This window comes from Sus scrofa, chromosome 10 (genome assembly GCF_000003025.6).
Source record: "Sus scrofa isolate TJ Tabasco breed Duroc chromosome 10, Sscrofa11.1, whole genome shotgun sequence".
Lineage (NCBI taxonomy): Eukaryota > Metazoa > Chordata > Mammalia > Artiodactyla > Suidae > Sus > Sus scrofa.
In genome coordinates, this window is record NC_010452.4 from 44,893,723 (window position 1) to 44,913,610 (window position 19,888).

At 41.3% G+C, this 19,888-nt stretch overlaps 1 protein-coding gene across 8 annotated transcripts in view; it reads right to left on the reverse strand.

Moving 5' to 3' along the window:
- LOC100524391 (putative methyltransferase NSUN6) overlaps window positions 1-19,888 on the reverse strand; it is a 73,846-nt gene that overhangs the window by 9,544 nt on the left and 44,414 nt on the right. For 6 of the 8 annotated variants that reach the window (XR_002336345.1, XR_001298151.2, XM_005653806.3 and 3 more), the window contains 3 exons: window positions 15,621-15,759; window positions 4,271-4,419; window positions 188-313 (listed from right to left, as the gene is read on the reverse strand). Coding sequence is in view for 5 of the 8 variants with exons in the window: in XM_005653806.3 (XP_005653863.1) it covers window positions 188-313; window positions 4,271-4,419; window positions 15,621-15,759 (414 nt within the window). In the remaining 3 variants the exon portion in view is untranslated. Of the gene's footprint in view, window positions 1-186; window positions 4,420-15,620; window positions 15,760-19,888 lie in introns of those variants that run through there. The other 2 variants (XM_005653807.3, XR_002336346.1) reach the window with 2 other exon arrangements.

Consider the following 19,888-nt stretch of genomic DNA (forward strand, 5'->3'; position numbering starts at 1 on the left):
GAAGGAAGGCATGGGAAAACGCTGTCAGGAGGTGCAATCTGGAACGGCTCTCCTTAGAGAAACTGCAATTCTGTCTCGGAATTCTTCTCTGATGTGTCTCTACCCATAACCCTCTGATCCCCACCGTGCTTAAGTTTCCGTGACTCATCTGATGACCCAGACACAACCACCCTTCCCTTCTTCTCACCTGGCGCTGCAGCTGAAGGCAGGGAAATGTTCCCAGGGCCCAGGCAACTTGTTCTTCATTTTCTGCCAGCGTGACGGTGCATGTGCTGTAAACCAGCACGCCCCCCGGCTTCAGCAGCTCAACTGCCTAAAGCAAAGTGTCATCAGACTGTGCGGATCACAAGAGCGAATACACATTCCAAGATCTCTATGTATATAAACCTTTTCCAAGTGTTTGAAATAAACGCATGCTGGCCTGCAGAGCCAGGATTCTCCAATTAGTGCTCCAGACCAGGTGCGCTTCAGTATCTTGGAGCTGTTTTAGTCCACAGGGAAATAGACCTTTCCAAATATGATCACTCAGTTTCACGGCTTTAGACTCTTTTTTTGTGTGTTTTCTCTTTTTAGGGCTGCACCCTCAGCATATGGAGGTTCCCGGGCTGGGGATCCAATCAGAGCTACAGCTGCTGGCCTACACCACAGCCACAGAAATGCCAGATCCAAGCCGCATCTGCGACCTACACCCTCAACCCACTGAGTGAGGCCAGGAATCGAACCCACAACTTCATGGTTCCTAGTTGGCTTTGTTTCCGCTGCACCACAACAGGAACGCCTAGACTCCATTTTTATGCTAAAAACTCACAAATTTACATTTTTAGATGAGATCCCTTTTTAAATTTTTCCTTTTTTTTTTTTTTTTTTTTAAGGGACACACAGCACATGGAAGTTCCAAGGATAGGGTTCAAATCAGAGTTACAGCTGCCAGTCTACACCACAGCCACACCAGTTCTGAGCCACACCCAAGATCTATACCACAGCTCATGGCAATGCTGGATCCTTAACCTGCTGAGGGATCAAACCCATATCCTCATGGATACTAATCTGGTTTGTTACCACTGGGCCACATGGGGAACTCCTGAGATTCCTTTTTGAGTTCCATACTCTATATTCGACTGCCTTCTCAACATTTTTAGTCAGATGTACAGTCTTCTCTGAAACCTACTGCAGAAGTATGCCCGTCCTTCCAGGGGCTCGGGCCCCCACCTCAGATTATCCTTCATGTGCCTCTTTCTCTCCCGCATCCCCATCCATCGAGCAAAATCCACAAGCTGGCTTCTCCTCACCACTCCCACTGCTGTCACTCTGCTCCAAGCTGCAGCATCTTTTGCCTGGACTATCCCAACAGTTTCCTTCCTGCTTAGTTCCATGGCCTCCTATCATCTATTCTCAGCAGCCAGAGTGGTGCTTTTAAAGCTGTCTCTTCTCAGCTTCAAATGTTCTCCATCATGACCTGGAGTCAAAGCCCATATCCTCAGAGCTGCCTGCAAAGCCCCGCATACAGCCGGCCTCTCACTGCCTTCCCTTCTTGGGTGCCTCACTCTCTCTGCTTGAGTACCACCAGCCTCTGCTGGTCTGGATCCCGCAGGACACGCCCCTCAGGATCTCTGCAACAGCTCAGAAAGCTCTGCTCAGTCCCTGCGCTGCTGCCCCCTCCTCACAACCTTCTTATCTTTGCTTCTATTTCCAGGTCCCAGCAATGCCCTCCCAGACCACCCTGGGTCCCTGAGTCCTACTCCCAACTATTCTAAGGGCCACACTGTGGCATAGAGAAGTTCCCAGGCTAGGTGCTGAATGGGAGCTGCAGTTGCCAGACTACACCACAGCCACAGCAATGCTAGATCCCAGTGGTACATGGGATCCACGTAGCACCCAGGATCTACGCCATAGCTCATGGCAACACCAGATCATTTAAATCACTGAGTGAGGCCAGGGATTGAACCCGCATCCTCATGGATACTAGCTGGACTCTTAACCTCCTGAGCCCCAACAGGAACTCCCAACTCCAACTATTCTGACCAGGCATTCCTGTCCTTTCTTCAGTTTGCTCCATGGATTATCATCCTGAAATGCCCTAAATCCCTCACTCATCTATTTGTTAATTTTCCTCCCCAATTAGAATAGAAATCCTGTGTATAAAGGCGAGGCTGACTACCATACAGTCAGCACCAAGAGGAGCATTTTACAGAGAAGGTGCCCAATCAGTATTTGTCCAGGAAATAAAGTGCAATAGGAAAAGGAACTTGTCCCACAGAACTCAAGTTTCTCTTTTCAAATTCTCAGTTTTTTAAATTTTTAATGAAAATCTTTTTTAAAAAAATTCAAATAATATGCTTTCTTAACCATACCCTGTACACTGATCCATACACAGTACACTGATCAGAATTTAAACTTTGCTACTAGGTGCCAATGACCGTTTTAAGCACATTACATAGATTTTCTCAATAAATCCTATAACCACTATGAGGTATAGTTACTGTCTCCAATGAGGTAACCCTGTCAGGGCAGTTATTATCCCCCCTTCTCAAATCTGGAAACCCCTGTGCTTAAACCCCTTAACTTATATGCAGAAGCCATGGCTCAAATCAGGACGTGTCCACATTCTCCATTTCTACCCTTTGTCCAGTGGCACACCTGCCAGATTCTACACTCTCTCTCATACACAGTCAGCTGCTCCTTGTCACTGAGATCAGTACATCTCCTCCAAGTGGCCCTTCAATGTCTTTGGGGGGGAAACTCCCTGGTGGCCTAGCAGGTTAAGGACTCAGCATTGTCACTGCTGTGGCACAGGTTTGATCCCTGGCCTGGGAACCTTCACATGCCTCGGGTGCAACCAAATATAAATAAGTAACAAAACAAAATGCCTTTTTCCTCTGAGCTAAATACCAAGTCTTTTAAAGCATGGTCCTAATTTCACCCTCTTGTCAAAGTGGGTTTTGGCTATAAGTCAAGCTTCTTTCTGGGTGCCTGCTCCTGTGACTTCCAGGATGTGTTCTTTGAATCAGACCATACAGAAGAGAAGGTTTAAACAACCAACCACCAGTGCCCCTGCTGTGGAGGCCAGGAGACACAGGAAGAGCTGATAGGAAACGTACTTATGGACAGCGTTGGAGATGGGCTCATCACAGTACAGCCATTATTGCCGGAGCCTTCGTATTTGTAATTAGGAAGCTGAGAGGAAATGACAAAATCATCTTTGATCAAATGCTGTCTACATCTTGGGAAATCCACAAAATCTTTTTTGCAAAAAACAAGAATTCTCCAATGGTCTTTTTTGTCATTGTTCTGAAACATAGTGGAGACTAGTTAGATCTCCTAAATTTTTACAGTTCTTCTATATTCTGCACTGGATCCAGCCTCTTCTCAATTTTATGCATGTCCTTGCCTCTACTGGATTTCCTACGTTTAATTCACTATGATCCAGGAACCCTATTGGAAAAATTATTTTAGGAGCTCCCATTGTGGCACAACGGGATTGGCAGCATCTTTAGAGTGCCCGGCACAGTGGGTTAAAGATCTGGCATTGGCATTGCTGCAGCTTCAACTTAGGTTGAAACTGCGCTGGGCTCCGATCCCTGGCCCAGGAGCTCCATACAGTGTGGGATGGCCAAAAATGAAAAAAAAAATTACTTTATATCCAAGTTTTTTACATCAATTGGTATATATTAACAACTCTCTATTTTTAAGACAGAACAGAATGTTTGAAATTCACAAAATGTCTCAGAGAACAAATTCTACTATTGCCTGTGATGAAAGAGTCAACATAAAGGAAAAATAGGTCTCCAGTTTTCTGTGTGTGCGGTAAATAAAATTTACCATTTTAGCCATTTTTAAGTGTACAATTCAATGGCATTAAGTACATTCACACTGCTGTACAACCACTACCATTATCCTTCTCCCAAACTTTTTCATCATTCCAAATTGAAACTCCGTCCCCATTAAACAGTAACTCCCTGTTCTCCCGTCCCCCCCCAGCCTCTGTAAATGGAATCATGTAATATTTGGTCCCTTTGTGTCTGGCTTATATAACTTAGCATAAATAATGTGTTCAGAATTCATCCGTGCTGTAGCATGTATCGGAATTTCATTCCTTTTCAAGGCTGTATAATAGTCCATTGTATGCAGAGACCACATTTTACTCTTCCATTGGTTTCTTCCACATTTTGGTTAATGTGACCAATGCTACTATGAACACTACCTGCTCTGTCTTCAAAATATCAAAATAGTAGAAGTCACCTTTCTCCCGTAGCAAAGTATCATCACCTACCACAGTAAAGAGTTTTCTCTGTAATGGTTGGTATGATGTCACTTCCTTCAAAGTCCAAGTACAAGCCATGTTTGGTCTCTGTCCCATTCCACTGCAGGGGGCATCAAGCAGAATTCGGTCAAAAGATTCGGGTAAGAATGGAGGTTCTCCTATAAAGAGAATTATAAACATATTTGTCCTCTGCCCTATTAGAATAGAAAACTCCTGAGACAGATACAGTTATCAGGAATTTAAAATCATAACCTAGAACCGAAAGTAATGAACAACAACTTCTCCATTCAATCAAGCAGCTGGTTAAGCTAACTGACTTATGTGTCAAAAGGTTAAGGGTGCACTTATTATCAGATTCACTGATAAAGAGTACAATCCAAGTCCTAATCAAACAAGACCTTATACCCCCAGCATCAGAAGCCACAATTCATCAGAGCTGGGACCAGCAATTAATTCTAGTCATTCCGTGAGCGGACATTGTTCTTAGGAAGTCTTAACTGCAGACAGCCCCAGAAAAAGAGAGTACCTGTTAGGGTCTAGTCACACATACCGGTTCTGTGGCCCCTCAGTCTCCTTGCTTCTGTGGCCATCAGCAAGGCCACGCTCTAGAGCGAGGCCATAATCTGCCCTGAATCCAATCTCCCACAGGTTTCCCTTTGCGTTCACTTATACAACTTTCCCCACTCCAGCTTCTGATCTAAATAGATAGTGTTGGAGTTCCCGTCAAGGCTCAGTGGTTAACGAATCCGACTAGGAACCATGAGGTTGCAGGTTCGATCCCTGGCCTTGCTGAATGGGTTAAGGATCCGGTGTTGCCATGAGCTGTGGTGAAGGTTACAGACACGGCTCAGATACCTTGTTGCTGTGGCTCTGGCGTAGGCCAGTGGCTACAGCTCCGATTCGACCCCTAGCCTGGGAATCTCCATATGCCGTGGGAGCAGCCCTAGAAAAGGCAAAAGGACAAAAATAAATAAATAATAGATAGATAGTGTTATTGGAGAAACTCATGAAGTCTAACAGGTCTGCTTATATCTTGATGGTATCTAAACATAGAGAAGACACTGCTGCTGATTCCTTTTATACGAAGCTAGGGGACTTCCTATAGCACCTATAGCCATGTTGTGAGTCTCACCCCAAGATAACCTTCTGCTGTTCTCTGATCACAAAACCATTAGATACAAGCTCTGATCAATTTAACTCATCTCCATTTTCAACCATCCTTGCTTTCTTTTCTACAGCCTCCCAAGAAATAGCTTTTCAAAGTAAGCAAGTATTTTAAGGTTTTTAATACATACTAATAAAATCTTCTAGAAAGACTAGGCGAATTTACACTTCCAGTATCATGAGTGTTATTTTCCCCCAAATCTTCACTATGTTACTGACCGTTTGTTTTCTGAGTTTTTGGCTTTTGTTTTGTTTTTTGTTTTAAGGGCCAAACCTGTGGCATACGGAGGTTCCCAGGCTAGGGGTCGGATTGGAGCTGCAGCCACCAGTCTACGCCACAGCCACAGCAACTCGGGACCCCAGCCACATCTGCGACCTACACTACAGCTCACAGCAACACCAGATCTTTAACCCACTAAGCAAGGCCAGAGATGGAACCCACATCCTCATGGATACTAGTCAGGTTCATTACCGCTGAGATAATGAAAAACGGGATCTCCCTGTTATTTTTTTCTTTACATGGTCACACTGTCTTCGTGGTTTTTCTACTGAGATTTGTCTTTTTCTCATTGACTAAAAGAGCTCTCTATACATCAAGGATGTTAATCTCTCCTTTCTTAAATCCTTTTTTTTTTTTTTTTCTTTTTAGGGCTGTACCTGAGACATATGGAAGTTCCCAGGCTAGGGGTGAAACTGGAGTCAAAGCTGCTGACCCTTGCCACTGCCACAGCAATGCCAGATCCAAGCTGCATCTGCGACCTACACCACTGCTCACAGCAACTCTGGATCCCTGCCCCACTGGGTAAGGCCAGGGATTGAACCTGCATCCTCATTGATACTAGTCCAATTCACTGCTACTGCACCACAACAGGAACTCCTCTCCTTTCTTAAATCTTACACAAATCTTTTATAAATCCCACAATTTGCTATCTGCTATGGTTTTTATGCACATAAACACTAACTACTAATCTCTTTTCTTGTTGAATTCTATATTTGCTTTTATGTTTTAAAATCTTCCCCATTATGAAATCAAATGAAATGTTCAATGAATGTTTCATATTCATCTAATGTTTCAACTAAATGTTCACCTAATGTTTCATGCTTTTTAAAATAAATGCTTCATGCATTAAAGTCTTTCCCATTAAGAAATCAAATAATGTTCATCTGCTTCCAGTTATTTCTCAGTTTAATTCTTGACAGTAAACTTTGATCCATCTTAAAAGTACTTGTGCGTATAAGCCTTATACCCCACCCTCCAAAAAAAGAAAAAATTACTTAGAGAGCTATTTATTGACTAATTTACTCTTTTCTCTGGTTTAAAATGCTAATTTTATCATAAACTAAATTCTTGGATACATTTGAACCTATCTGAAGGGCTATCTGTTCTGCTCCCAATGCCCTGGTTATTAAGCTATATTTTCCTGTGTTCCAAACGTACCCGTCTCTACCCTGCTATGATGCTGAGGTGGCAACTCTGTGAACTACAACTCTCCTTTGCCTGCTGGCTTCAAGACTGACAAACAGGAGGCAGAGAAGTGATGGGCTGGGGAAGAGGATCAAAGATAAGAAGGGTAGAGAATAGGACTTTTCTGGATGGATTGTTTCAGTCAAAACAATCCCAGTAAGCCCTTTGCCTTGGCAGCTGCTGCTTCCAGCCTATTCCCTTAAGAATCACTATGAAGTACACAGAGCCTTCTCCCTACAACACCAAGTCCCAGCTCCACAAGGTCACCTGCTCCGAATCCTGAGTAGCAGTTAGGTAACACCCTCTTCCTTAGAGTCTTGAATCCCAGCTCCAGGAAGCCTATTCTGTAAATTTTTGGAGAGGCCAGAAATAAACCCACACACTTATAGTTAATTAATCCATGACAAAGGAAGGAGAAACATACAGCGGGGGGGGGGGGGGGGGAGGGGGGGGGAGACAATCTTTAATGGGGAAAACTGGACAACTACATGCAAAGGACTGAAGTTATAACATTTTTTCACACTGTATATAAACTCAAAATGGATAAAAGTCCTCAAAGTAAGACAATAAACCATAAAACTCCTAGAAGAAAATATAGGCAGTACACTCTTTTACAGAAGTCTTATTAGCAATTTTGTTTCACCTCAAGCAAAGAAAGCAAAAGCAAAAATAAACAAATGGGACCTAATCACACCTAAAAGCTTGAGCACAGCCAAAGAAACAACCAACAAAATGAAAAGACAACCTACAAAATGAGAGCAAGTTATATGTATGAAAAGGTATAATATCCAAAATATATAATGAACTCATAAAAGTCAGTATCAAAAAAAAAAAAAAAAAACCCATTTAAGAAATGGGCAGAGAACCTAAATAGGCATTTTTTCCAAAGAAGACAGACGGCCAACAGGCACATTGAAAAGATGCATAATAACATCATCAGTCATCAGGGAAATGTAAATCAAAACCATGAGTTACAACCTCACACCTGTCAGAATGGATATCATTAAAAAGAAAACAAATAACAAGGGTATGCAAGGATGTGGAGAAAAGGGAACCCTTGCACACTGTTGGTGGGAGTGTAAACAAGTGCACAACTACAGCAAAAAGTATGGAAGTGCCTCAAAAAATTAAAAACAAAACTGCTACTAAGGAAAAGAACAAAGAGGCAGAAGACCAACAAGGAAACAGAACATTTCAACATTATAAACCAACTAAGCCTAACAGAACACTATTTAGTAGAAAGCTCTATAAAACAGCAGACAGCATATTCTTCTCTAGTGCACATGGACCATTTTCTAGGACAACTATATGCAAGGACATAAAACAAAGCTCAACAAATTTAAAAATGGTTAAACTCATACAATGTTGGTTTTCCCACCAAAATGGAACGAAGTAATAAAAGGAAATATGGGAAATTCTAAGTACGTGGAAATTTAAAAACATGCTCCTAAAATATCATAGGTTAAAGAAATCACAGGTAAACCATAAAATGCTTTTACATGAAGGACAACAAAACGCAATGTACCACATCTTATGGAAAGTAGCAAAAGAGTATCTTGGATATTTATAGCTCTAAATATTTAATTAAAAAGAAAAATGTCAAACCAACAACATAGACTTCTATTCGCAAGACACTGAAAATAGATGAACAAACTAAAAATGAAGGAAGGAAAGAATAAAAATGGGAGCAGGAATTAATGCAACAGAGAAAAGAAAAACGAAAATCATCAAGACTGAAAACTGACTCTTTGGAAATATTGACAAAATTTTAGCTGAATGACCTGAGAGGAGACACAAAACGATAAAATCAGTAATTAAAGGGTGACACTGCTATTGATCTTACAAAAATAAAAGTGATTATAAAGAATACTATAAACTGTATAGATAAATGAAATGGACAAATTACTAAAAAGATACAAACTACTGAAATTGACGAAAGAAGAAAGAAAAACTGAAAAAAGCAACAGTGAGTAGAGAGAGAGAATGTTATTAAAACTCACACAAAGAAAAGCCCAGGTCCACTGATGAATCCACCAAAATTTTATTTATTTATTTATTTATTTATTTATTTATTTATTTACTTATTTATTTTGCTTTTTAGGGCTGCACCTGCAGCATATGGAGGTTCCCAGCCTAGGGGTCAAATCGGAGCCACAGCTTCTGGCCTACGCCACAGCAATGCCAGATCCAAGCCACGTCTGCAACCTACGCCACAGCTCACAGCAACACCGTTTCTTTGACCCACTGATCGAGCCAGGGATTGAACCTGCAACCTCGTGGTTCCTGGTTGGATTCGTTTCCACTGTGCCATGACAGAAACTCCAAATCCACCAAACTTTTAAATAATACCAATCCTTCATAAATTCTTTCATAAACATAAAAGAATAATTTTGGAGTTCCCATTGTGGCTCAGAATTTAGGAACTGACACCATCTCTGTGAGGACGCAGGTTTTCGTCTTTCTTTCTTTTCCTTTTTTTTTTTTTTTTTTTTTTGTCTTTTCTAGGGCTGCACCTGCGGCATATGGAGGTTCCCGGGCTAGGGGTCTAATCAGAGCTGTAGCTGCCGGCCTACACCAGAGCCACAGAAACTCGGGATCCAAGCCGCCTCTGCGACCTATACCACAGCTCAAGGCAACGCCAGATCCTTAACGCACTGAGCAAGGCCAGGGTTCTTAGATTCATTAAGCACTGAGCCACAACGTGAACTCCAGGACTCAGGTTTGATCTCTGGCCTTGCTCAGTGGGTTAAGGATTTGGCACTGCGTCATGCTGTGGCATAGGTCGAAGATGTTGCTTGGATCCAGTGTTGCTGTGGCTGTGGAGCAGGCCTGAAGCTACAGCTCGAATTCGACCCCGGACCCAGTAATTCCATATGCCGCAGGTGCAGCCGTAAAAAGAAAGAAGAAAAGAATAAGGTCCAACTCCTTCTATGAGACAGGTCTTACCCCGATACCAAAATCTGACAAAGACATCACAAGAAAGAAAACCACAGACCAGAATCTTTACAAAAATGGACACAATTATACTCAATAAAATACAAGCAAACACAGTCCAACATTTAAAAAAAAAAAAAAGATACACCATGACCAAGTAGGATTTAACTCAGGAATACAAGGTTGATTCAAAATGTGAAAATTACCTGAATAAAGGTCAAAGACCACAATGACCATTTGAGTAAGACACAGAAAAAGCATCTGACAAAATCTAACACCATTTCATTATTTTAAATATTCAACAAACTAGCATCTGACAAAAATCCAACACCATTTCATGGTTTAAAATATCCAGCAAACTAGAAAGACTAGTGAAATTTTACAACCTGATAAAGGCTATCTCTGAGAAACCTACAGCTTCAGGCCACTTGAAAAAAAGACTAATAGGGAACTAAATATGAATGTTCCCTATCACCATTTCTTTTTTTTTTTTTTTTTTTTTTTGCTATTTCTTGGGCCGCTCCCTCGGCATATGGAGGTTCCCAGACTAGGGGTCGAATCGGAGCTGTAGCCACTGGCCTACCCACAGCTCACGGCAACGCCGGATCGTTAACCCACTGAGCAAGGGCAGGGATCGAACCCGCAACCTCATGGTTCCTAGTCAGATTTGTTAACCACTGCGCCACGACAGGAACTCCCTTATCACCATTTCTGTTCAACATCATACTAAGGTTCAAGGGAGGGCAACCGGGCAACAAAATGAACTAAGAGGCATCTAGACTAGCAAAGAGGAAACTGGCCTATGTCTTTTTGCAGATGGACAAAATTGGAAGAATCATACTTGCCAATTTCAAGATTTACTACGAAGATACAGTAATTAAGGCAGAAATATCAATGAAAGAGAATTGAGAGTTTATAAATGAACCCTGACATTTAAGATCAACTAATTTTCTTTCCTTTTGGTCTTTTTTTTAGGGCCACACCCGCAGCATACGGAGGTTCCCAGGCTGCGGGTCCAATGGGAGCTGTAGCTGCCGGCCTACGCCACAGCCACAGCAACACCAGATCCGAGCTGCGTCTGCAACCTACACCACAGTTCACTGCAACGCCAGATCCTTAACCCACTGAGCAAGGCCAGGGGTCGAACCCGAGTCCTCACAGATACTAGTCAGATTTGTTTCCACTATGCTACAATGGAAACTCCAATTTTTTTTTTTTTTTTTTTTTGGTCTTATTTAGGGCCGCACCTGAGGCATATGGAGATTCCCAGGCTAAGGGTCGAATCAGATCTGCAGCCGCTGGCTTACACCACAGCCACAGCAACATGGGATCCAAGCTACGTCTACAACCTACACCACAGCTCACAGCAACACTGGATCCTTCACCCACTGAGCAAGGCCAGGAATCGAATCTGCGTCCTTCATGGATCCTAGTCAGATTTGTTTCTGCTGAACCACGACGGGAACTCAGGTAGAAAATACTTATAAATTATCTATCTAATAAGGGACTTATACCTAGAATAAAGAACTCTTACAACCTCATAATAAAAAGACAACCCAATTAAAACACGGGCAAAGGATCGAATGGACGAGTAAATATAGTATGATCAGTAGAGACACTTAAGATGCTTAACTTTTTTTTTGTTTGTTTAGGGCCATACCCATTGAATATGGAGGTTCCCAGGCTAGGGGTCTAAACCACAGCCACAGCAGTGCCAGATCCGAGCCATACCTGCAACTACGCCACAGCTCAAGGCAACACTGGATTCTTAACCCACTGAGCGAGGCCAGGGATCGAACCCGCAACTCATGGTTACTAGTCGGATTCGTTTCGCTGCGCCACAATGGGAACTCCAAGATACTCAACTTTATTTATTAGCCATCTGCAGAATCTGTGTCTAGGAAATGTAAATGAAAACCACAATGCGATGCCACTTCCCACCTACCAAGGTGGCAACCATCAGATAGATATTAGGTGCTGGTGAGGATGTGGAGAAACTGGAAGCCTCCTGCATTGCTAGTGGGAATGCAAAATGGTACAAACTGCTTTGTAAAACAACCTGGCAATTCTGTTCAAGGTTGAACGGAGGGTTACCATAGAATCCAGCAATCCCAATTCTAGGTATATACTCAAGAGAAATTAAACACACAAAAACTTAAACACAAATGTTCATAGCAATGTTATTCATCACGGAAAAAAAGAGGAAAGAATCCAAGCGTCCATCAACTGCTGAATGAATGAATAACATGGTATTACCCACACTCATCCACGAAGAGGAATGAAATACTCATACATGCTACATGTTAAACCTTAAAACCACTATATTAAAGGAAAGAAACCAGTCACTAAAGTCCATATACCATATGATCACACTTATATGTGAAATGTCTAGAAATCTATATGGACAAGACAGATTAATGGTTGACTAGGGCTGGAGGTAGAGGCTGAAGGGGGTTGAGTATTAATGAGAATGAAGTGTCGATAAAAGTGTCCTAAAATTAGACTGTGGTGATGATTGTAAAACCCTGCGAATATTTCTTAAAAAGCAGTGAATTGTGTACCTTAAATGTGTGAACTGTATAGCATACAAAGTATATATATCATAAAGTTCTTAAAACATTAGCAAGGTCAGGTAATTCAAGGTATTATTACAATGTTCATTTTTAAGGAATCTTTACTATTCATCATATATGAAGGAAAAAATACCTTTTCTCTCATTTAACAAATGATATAGGTTGACAATTTAAAATTATGAAAGAAGGAATTTTTCAAAAACTTTAAGTATGACACCTGTTGACTTTTGTTGTCAAAAATAAACAAGAACTGCTTAAAAGGACTGATATCTAGAGTATTTACATCCTATACTAGAAAACAACTTGTTTCCTCTTCAAATTTTATTACTGAGAGACGAGACTTTATAAGCAACATTAAAACATTACCAGGTGTGGGAATTCCCGTCGTGGCTCAGTGGTTAACAAATCCGACTAGGAACCATGAGGTTGCAGGTTCGATCCCTGGCCCTGCTCCGTGGGTTAAGGATCTGGCGTTGCCATGAGCTGTGGTGTAGGTTGCAGACACAGCTCGGATCCTACGTTGCTGTGGCTCTGGCGTAGGCCAGCGGCTACAGCTCCGATTCGACCCCAGCCTGGGAACCTCCATATGCTGTGGGAGCGGCCCAAGAAATGGCAAAAAGACAAAAAAAAAATTACCAGGAATTATTTATTCCTAATAAATCAAAGCCCAACTGAATATACCCCATTCCAGTTTCTCTTTTTAGATATCCTGTAGTATTGAGATCACCTTGGAATGCTATTTAAGAATATTAATCATATTAATGCAGTCTACAGAACAGGTAAAAATCACCGAGAAGTAAAGAGCAGAATTATTACTACTGTTGCATTCATGCATTTTCAAGTCAGTATACCTTATCCTTCCCGCATTCAATTAACAAGCTATTATGTATATAAAAATTTATGAATGAGAATTAAAATGACGGACCATGAAAGAAATTGTCTTTTCCAAAAATGGCTACTACAGTATCTTGCAGCCCACATGTTCTTACAATTTCACACTGAGAGTCAAGGACACCTGGAGGTCCCAGTTGACAGCCACCATCATCCTTCTAACACGTATGTGAAAAAGAGCACCTCTGAGATGACACCTTCCTCAGCCACCATGTGGCTGCAACCACACGAGATAATCAAAGTTGAGAACCTGCTATCTGAGTATCTGGTCAACCCCCAGAACGGGAGGGAATAATAATAAAATGACTACTGCTGTTTCTAGCCACAAAGTGGTGGGATGACTTGGGGCAGTTGTGTAACCAGAACCAACTGAGTAGGGAAACCACCACGTAGCTTGAGGTCAGCGTCAGTGACTGGGTCACTGAATCACCAGTTAACGCTCATGGCCTCCATATACTATGCACCGCATTTATCCACTCAGAGGCTTTCAAATCCTTTCAATTTCAAGGAGGAAGAAGGGAGTTCCCATTGTGGCTCAGTGGTAAGGAACCCGACTAGTGTCCATGAGGCTTCAGATTCAATCTCTGGTCTCACTCACTGGGTTAAGCATCCAGGGTTGCTGTGAGCTGTGCTGTAGGTCATAGATGCAGCTTAGATCCCAAGTTCTGTGGCGGTGGCGCAGGCCAGCAGCTGCCGCTCCAATTCAACCCCTAGCCTGGGAACTTCCATATGCCCTGGGTGAGGCACTAAAAAGCAAAAAAAAAAAAAAAAAAAGGGAGGGGGGTTGTATTGATTAATAAAAGAAAAAAATGTAAATGGTCACCATCTCCACTTTTAATAATACAAAACTTCTGGCAGACTACTATTTGTCCTTCAATTACCATTATCCTCTTTTGCTAGAGTAATCGTCTGAACATGGCGACACAGCTAAAGACCCTGTTTTCTAGCCCCACTTGCAACCTATTATCAAATGACTCAGTGGTGGGCTGTGCACCACCCCCACATCCATGTCCTACCCTTAAAAGGACTGGCACTGCACCTCCTAGTCCCTTTCCCTTCCCCTGAGAAAAACCTAAAACAGATGTGTGTTGGCCCCAGAGATAAACCTACCAGCATCAGATGTCCACCTCTAACTGTTCAGTGAGACAAAAATAAATGACAAAAACAAAAAAACAAATACACACAAAAATGTTTCTATCTTTTCTAAACCAATGAATTTTGGGGCTCTCCACTACAGCCCCCTAGCCTGCACACTGATATAATCTCCTGCAAACCCCTGGCTAGTACTGGAAGGCTGACAATCCACTGACCATGACATGCTGTCACCATGTAAGGAGGCACTTCAATCTGACCTGATCCCACTCTTCTTCAGGATGCTCTGTTTTTCTGGCAAGTTTTCCATGTGTGTCATTCATTTGGTTTTACTTTTTTAATTCTACGTGGCTTACTACCTGTTACACAGACATTATAAACCAATTTTAGAGTTTTGTGGACTTTCACATTATTACTTATGAAGTAGCCTTTTTGAAAGTCATCACGACTCAAATAGCATCCTTTGTCTTTTTTTTTCCTTCCTTTTCTAGGGCTGCTTCCCACGGCATATGGAGGTTCCCAGGCTAGGGGTCGAATCGGAGCTGTAGCCACCGGCCTATGCCAGAGCCACAGCAACGCGGGATCCGAGCCGCGTCTGCAACCTACCTACACCACAGCTCACGGCAACGCTGGATCCTTAACCCACTGAGCAAGGCCGGGGATCGAACCCGCAACCTCATGGTTCCTAGTTGGATTCATCAACCACTGCGACACAACGGGAACCCCTCAAATAGCATCCTTAATTAATAAACTTTCAAAGAAAACGAATGCTGGCTAGTCACTAAAATATACAAGTTTCTCGAGTACTTTATGAAATCAAACCTAGAGACAGAGAAATACAGGCAGAATGACATACTAATGCAATATTTTATTACAAAACAAAATACATAACAGCTCTTACTTTCTAGTTCTATATCCCCAATCCCTCAAGAAAAAATGAAAATAGCTCAGAGATTATTAAACTGAAAGGGATCATACCACATTTCAGCTTTCCGAGCTATAACATAAAACTAAAACAAATCAGTTAAGAACAAAGACCTTGACGAAGTCTTGGAGGTTTGATTCTGTATTAAAAACCTGATGTTCAAAGAGATTAAAAAGCAAAAAGACATCTATTACAGCAAAATATCTTAGATCCATGCCAAAGTTTTAAGGATTTATGGAAGGAAGGCAGCAAAATTTCACTATTTATTTCTAAGTGCCAATTATATAAGCCTTAAGAAGATAACATTTAACTCACCTTCTGTGTCTATATCAAGTTTGAGGGCCTTTGTTCCATCAAAGCAAAATGCCCTGATGGAATTCAGGCCTAGTAATAATGCATTCTGCTTTATTTTTTCTACTTTGTTGGCTATTTTATCCAGTGCTATCACTTCTCCCTAAAAAAAAACAAGACAAAAACATAAAGAAGTATAAATCCAAAGAAAACATGAAAATTCTTAATAATCAGAAAAACTAATAAACAATTATAGTCTTCTCCACTTTCCTCCTAGTTCCAGATTTAAAGGTGATTATCCAAATGTGTATCAAGTTTACATCCGATACTTATTAAGGATTTCCTTTTAAAGAACACAATCTTGCAGATAATGCGTTTTTTATAATGCCCATATACTTTTTGTCTTTGTTTTTTGAGAGCCATACCCACGGCACATGGAGGTTCCCAGGCTAGGGGTCCAATCAGAGCTGTAGCTGCCAGCCTACACCACAGCCGCAGCAATGCAGAATCTGAGCCTGATCTGTGTACTATACCACAGCTCATGGCAATGCTGAATCCTTAACCCACTGAGCAAGGCCAGGGATCAAACCCAAGTAATAAGTCCTCATGGACACTAATTGGGTTCGTTAACCAGCGAGCCACGATGGGAACTCCTAATGCCCACATACTTTTAATCCACAAAACTCAAAACCAAGAGTGGTGTTTGCAATCTTCTAAAGAAACTTTTAAAGAAATATCTATTTGAGATAAATATTTAAAAATCACCAATTTTATCTGGCACAGAAATATACATACAGATCAAAGGAACAGATTAGAGAGCCCCATAAAAATCCCACACACCTATGAACAATTAATCTTTGACAAAGGAGCCAAGAACATAAAATGGGAAAAAGATAGTCTCTTCAGCAAGTGCTGTTGGAAAAGCCGGACAGCTGCATATAAATCAATGAAGTTAGAATACATCCTCACATCATACAAAAGAATAAGCTCAAAATGGCTTAAAGTCTTACACATTAAGACATGACAACATAAAACTCCTAGAAGAGAACATAGGCAAACATTTTTCTGACATAAATCAGTTCCTGTTTTCTTAGGGCAGTCTCCCAAGGCAATAAAAATAAAAGCAAAACCAAACAAATGGGTCCTAATCAAAAGATGTATTTAATTGATTTTTATAGAACACTCCATCTGAAAGCAGCAGAATACACATTCTTCTCAAATGCATATGAAACCTTCTCCAGGATAGATCTCAATCATGCTGGAGCACAGAGTTCCCGTTGTGGCACAGTGGTTAACGAATCCGACTAGGAACCATGAGGTTGCGGGTTTGGTCCCTGCCCTTGCTCAGTGGGTTAACGATCTGGCGTTGCCGTGAGCTGTGGTGTAGGTTGCAGACGCGGCTCGGATCCCGCGTTGCTATGGCTCTGGCGTAGGCCGGTGGCTACAGCTCTGATTAGACCCCTAGCCTGGGAACGTCCATGTGCCGCGGGAGCGGCCCAAGAAATAGCAAAAAGACAAAAAAAAAGATTTTACCCTGCATTTCAAATGTGTCTGTATTCACCCAGGAGTAAAGATTAACTTAAAACCTTAAGAAAAAAAAAAATCATGCTGGAGCACAAAGCAAACCTCAGTAAATTTAAGAAAACTGAAATCATATCAAGCATCTTTTCTTGACCAAAATGCTTTAAGAACAAAAATTAACTACGAGGGAAAAAAAATGCAAACCACACAAACATGTGGAGGCTAAACAATAGGCTACTAAGCAACCAACGGATCACTGAAGAAATCAAAGCAGAAATCAAAAAATATAGAGACACAAATGAAAACAAAAACAGTACTGCAAAACCTATGGGATGCAGCAAAAGCAGTTCTAAGAGAGAAGTTCACAGAAATATAATCTCAGGAAACATGAAAAATCTCAAACAACCGAACCTTACACCTAAAGCAACTAGAAAAAGAACAAAACCTAATGTTAGCAGAAGAAAAGAAATCATAAAGATCAAAGCAGAAATGAATGGAATAGACAAAGAAAACCATTTAGAAAAGATCTATGAAACCAAAAGCTGGTTCTCTGAAAAGATCAACAAAATTGATAAACCTATATCGAATCATCAAAAAAAAAGAAAAAAAAAGAGCAAGGGCTCAAATCATTAAAACTGGAAATGAAAAAGGAGAAATTAAAACAGACACCACGGAAATACAAATGATCATAGAGACTACTACAAGTAACTATGTGCCAGTAAAATGGACAACCTCAAACAAATGGACAAATTCTTAGAAAGTTACAATCTTCCAAGAATGACCCAGGAAGAAATAGAAAACATATAACAAACCAATCACAATTACTGAAATTGAAACTATGATTAAACATCTTCCAACAAAAACAGTCCAGGACTGGATGGCTTCACAGACAAATTCTATCAAACATTTAAAGAGGAGTTACCATCCATCCTTCTGAAACTATTCCAAAAAATTGCAGAGGAAGGAATACTCCCAAACTCATGCTATGAGGCCACCATCACCCTGATACCAAAACTAGACAAAGATACCTCAAAAAAAGAAAATTACAAACCAGTATCACTGGTGAACAGACATAAAAATTCTCAACAAATATTAGCAAACCAATTTCAACAATATATTAAAAGGATCATATACCATGATCAAGTGGGATTTATCCTAAGGATACAAGAATTTTAATATCCACAAATCAATCAGTGTGAAACACATTAACAAACTGAAGAATAAAAATCATATGATCCTCTCAATAGATGCAGAAAAAGCTTTTGACAAAATCCAACACCCATTTATAATAAAAACTTTGCAGAAAGTGTCTATGAAGAAAACCTACCTCATACACAATAAAAGCCATAGATGACAAACCTACAGCTAACATCATTCTCAATGGTGAAAAGCTAAAAGTCAGGAACAAGGCAAGGATGCCCAATCTCACCGGTTTTATTCAACATAGTTTGGGAAGTCATAGCCACAGCAACCAGAGAATAAAAAGGAATCAAAGGAATCCAAATTGGAAAGTAAGTACAACTATCACTTTTTGCACATGACATGGTAATATTCATAGAAAATACTCAAGACGCCACCAGAGAAGTACTAGAGCTAATCAATGAATTCAATAATGTTGCAGGATACAAAATTAATTTGAGTTCCCTGATGGCTCAGTGGATTATGACCTGGTGTTGTCACTGCTCTGGCTCAGGTTCCATCCCTAGCCTGTTCCGCATGCCACAGGTGCAGGAAAAAAAAATTAATACACAAAAATGACTCCTTCCAGCCAGCGCCGAGTGATGGGCATCTCTCAGGACAACTGGCACAAGGACCACAAGACCGGGGCAAGAGAAAGCCCTACCAAAAGAAGCGAAATGCCTCATTTCCAACAGTGACAATGCCCTCCACCACAAATACATATTCCATGTTGGGGGAGGCATCAAGAACTACCTGGCCTTCTCCTGGGGAACTTCTCCTGGGGCTCAGGGTGTTGCACACAGATTACTGATGTTGTGTACAACGTATCCAACAATAAAGTGATCCATACCAAAGTCCCTGGTGAAGAGCAGCATTGAGCTTGCTGACAGCACACCAGACCAACAGCGGTAGGAGTCCCACTACACTGCCCATGGGCCACAAGAAGGGGGGGGCAAGTTGACTCCTGAAGAGGAAGAGATTTTAAACAAAGAGCAATCAAAGAAAATTCAGAAGAAATATGATGAAGGAAAAAGAATGCCAAAATCAGCAGTTTTCTAGAGAAGCAGTTCCAGCAGGGCCAGTTTCCTGCATGAAGTGTTTCAAGATCAGCCCAGTGTGGCTGAGAAGATGGCTGCATGCTCAAGGGCAAGGAGCAGGAGTTCTACCTGAGGAAAATCCAGGCCTAGAAAGGCAAATGAATCCTGCCTCCTGTCTTAGCTCATGTAGAGGTGTTTATTCTTCTTAAAAAAAAACAAACACAAAACCAGAAATCTCCTGCATTCCTAAACACTACAGTGAAAGATCAGAAAAAGAAATTAAAACAATCCCATTTTGGAGTTCCCCTCATGACTCAGTGATTAATGAACCCAATTAGTAACCATGAGATTGCAGGTTCGATCCCTGACCTCACTCAGTGGGTTAAGAATCAGGCGTTGCCGTGAACTGTGGTGCAGGTCATAGATGTGCCTTAAATCCAGCATTGCTGTGGCTGTGGCATGGGCTGGCAGCTGCAGCTCTGATTCAATCCCTAGTCTTAGCCTGGGAACCTCCATGTGCCATGGGTGTGGCCCTAAAAAGACCGAAAAAAAAAA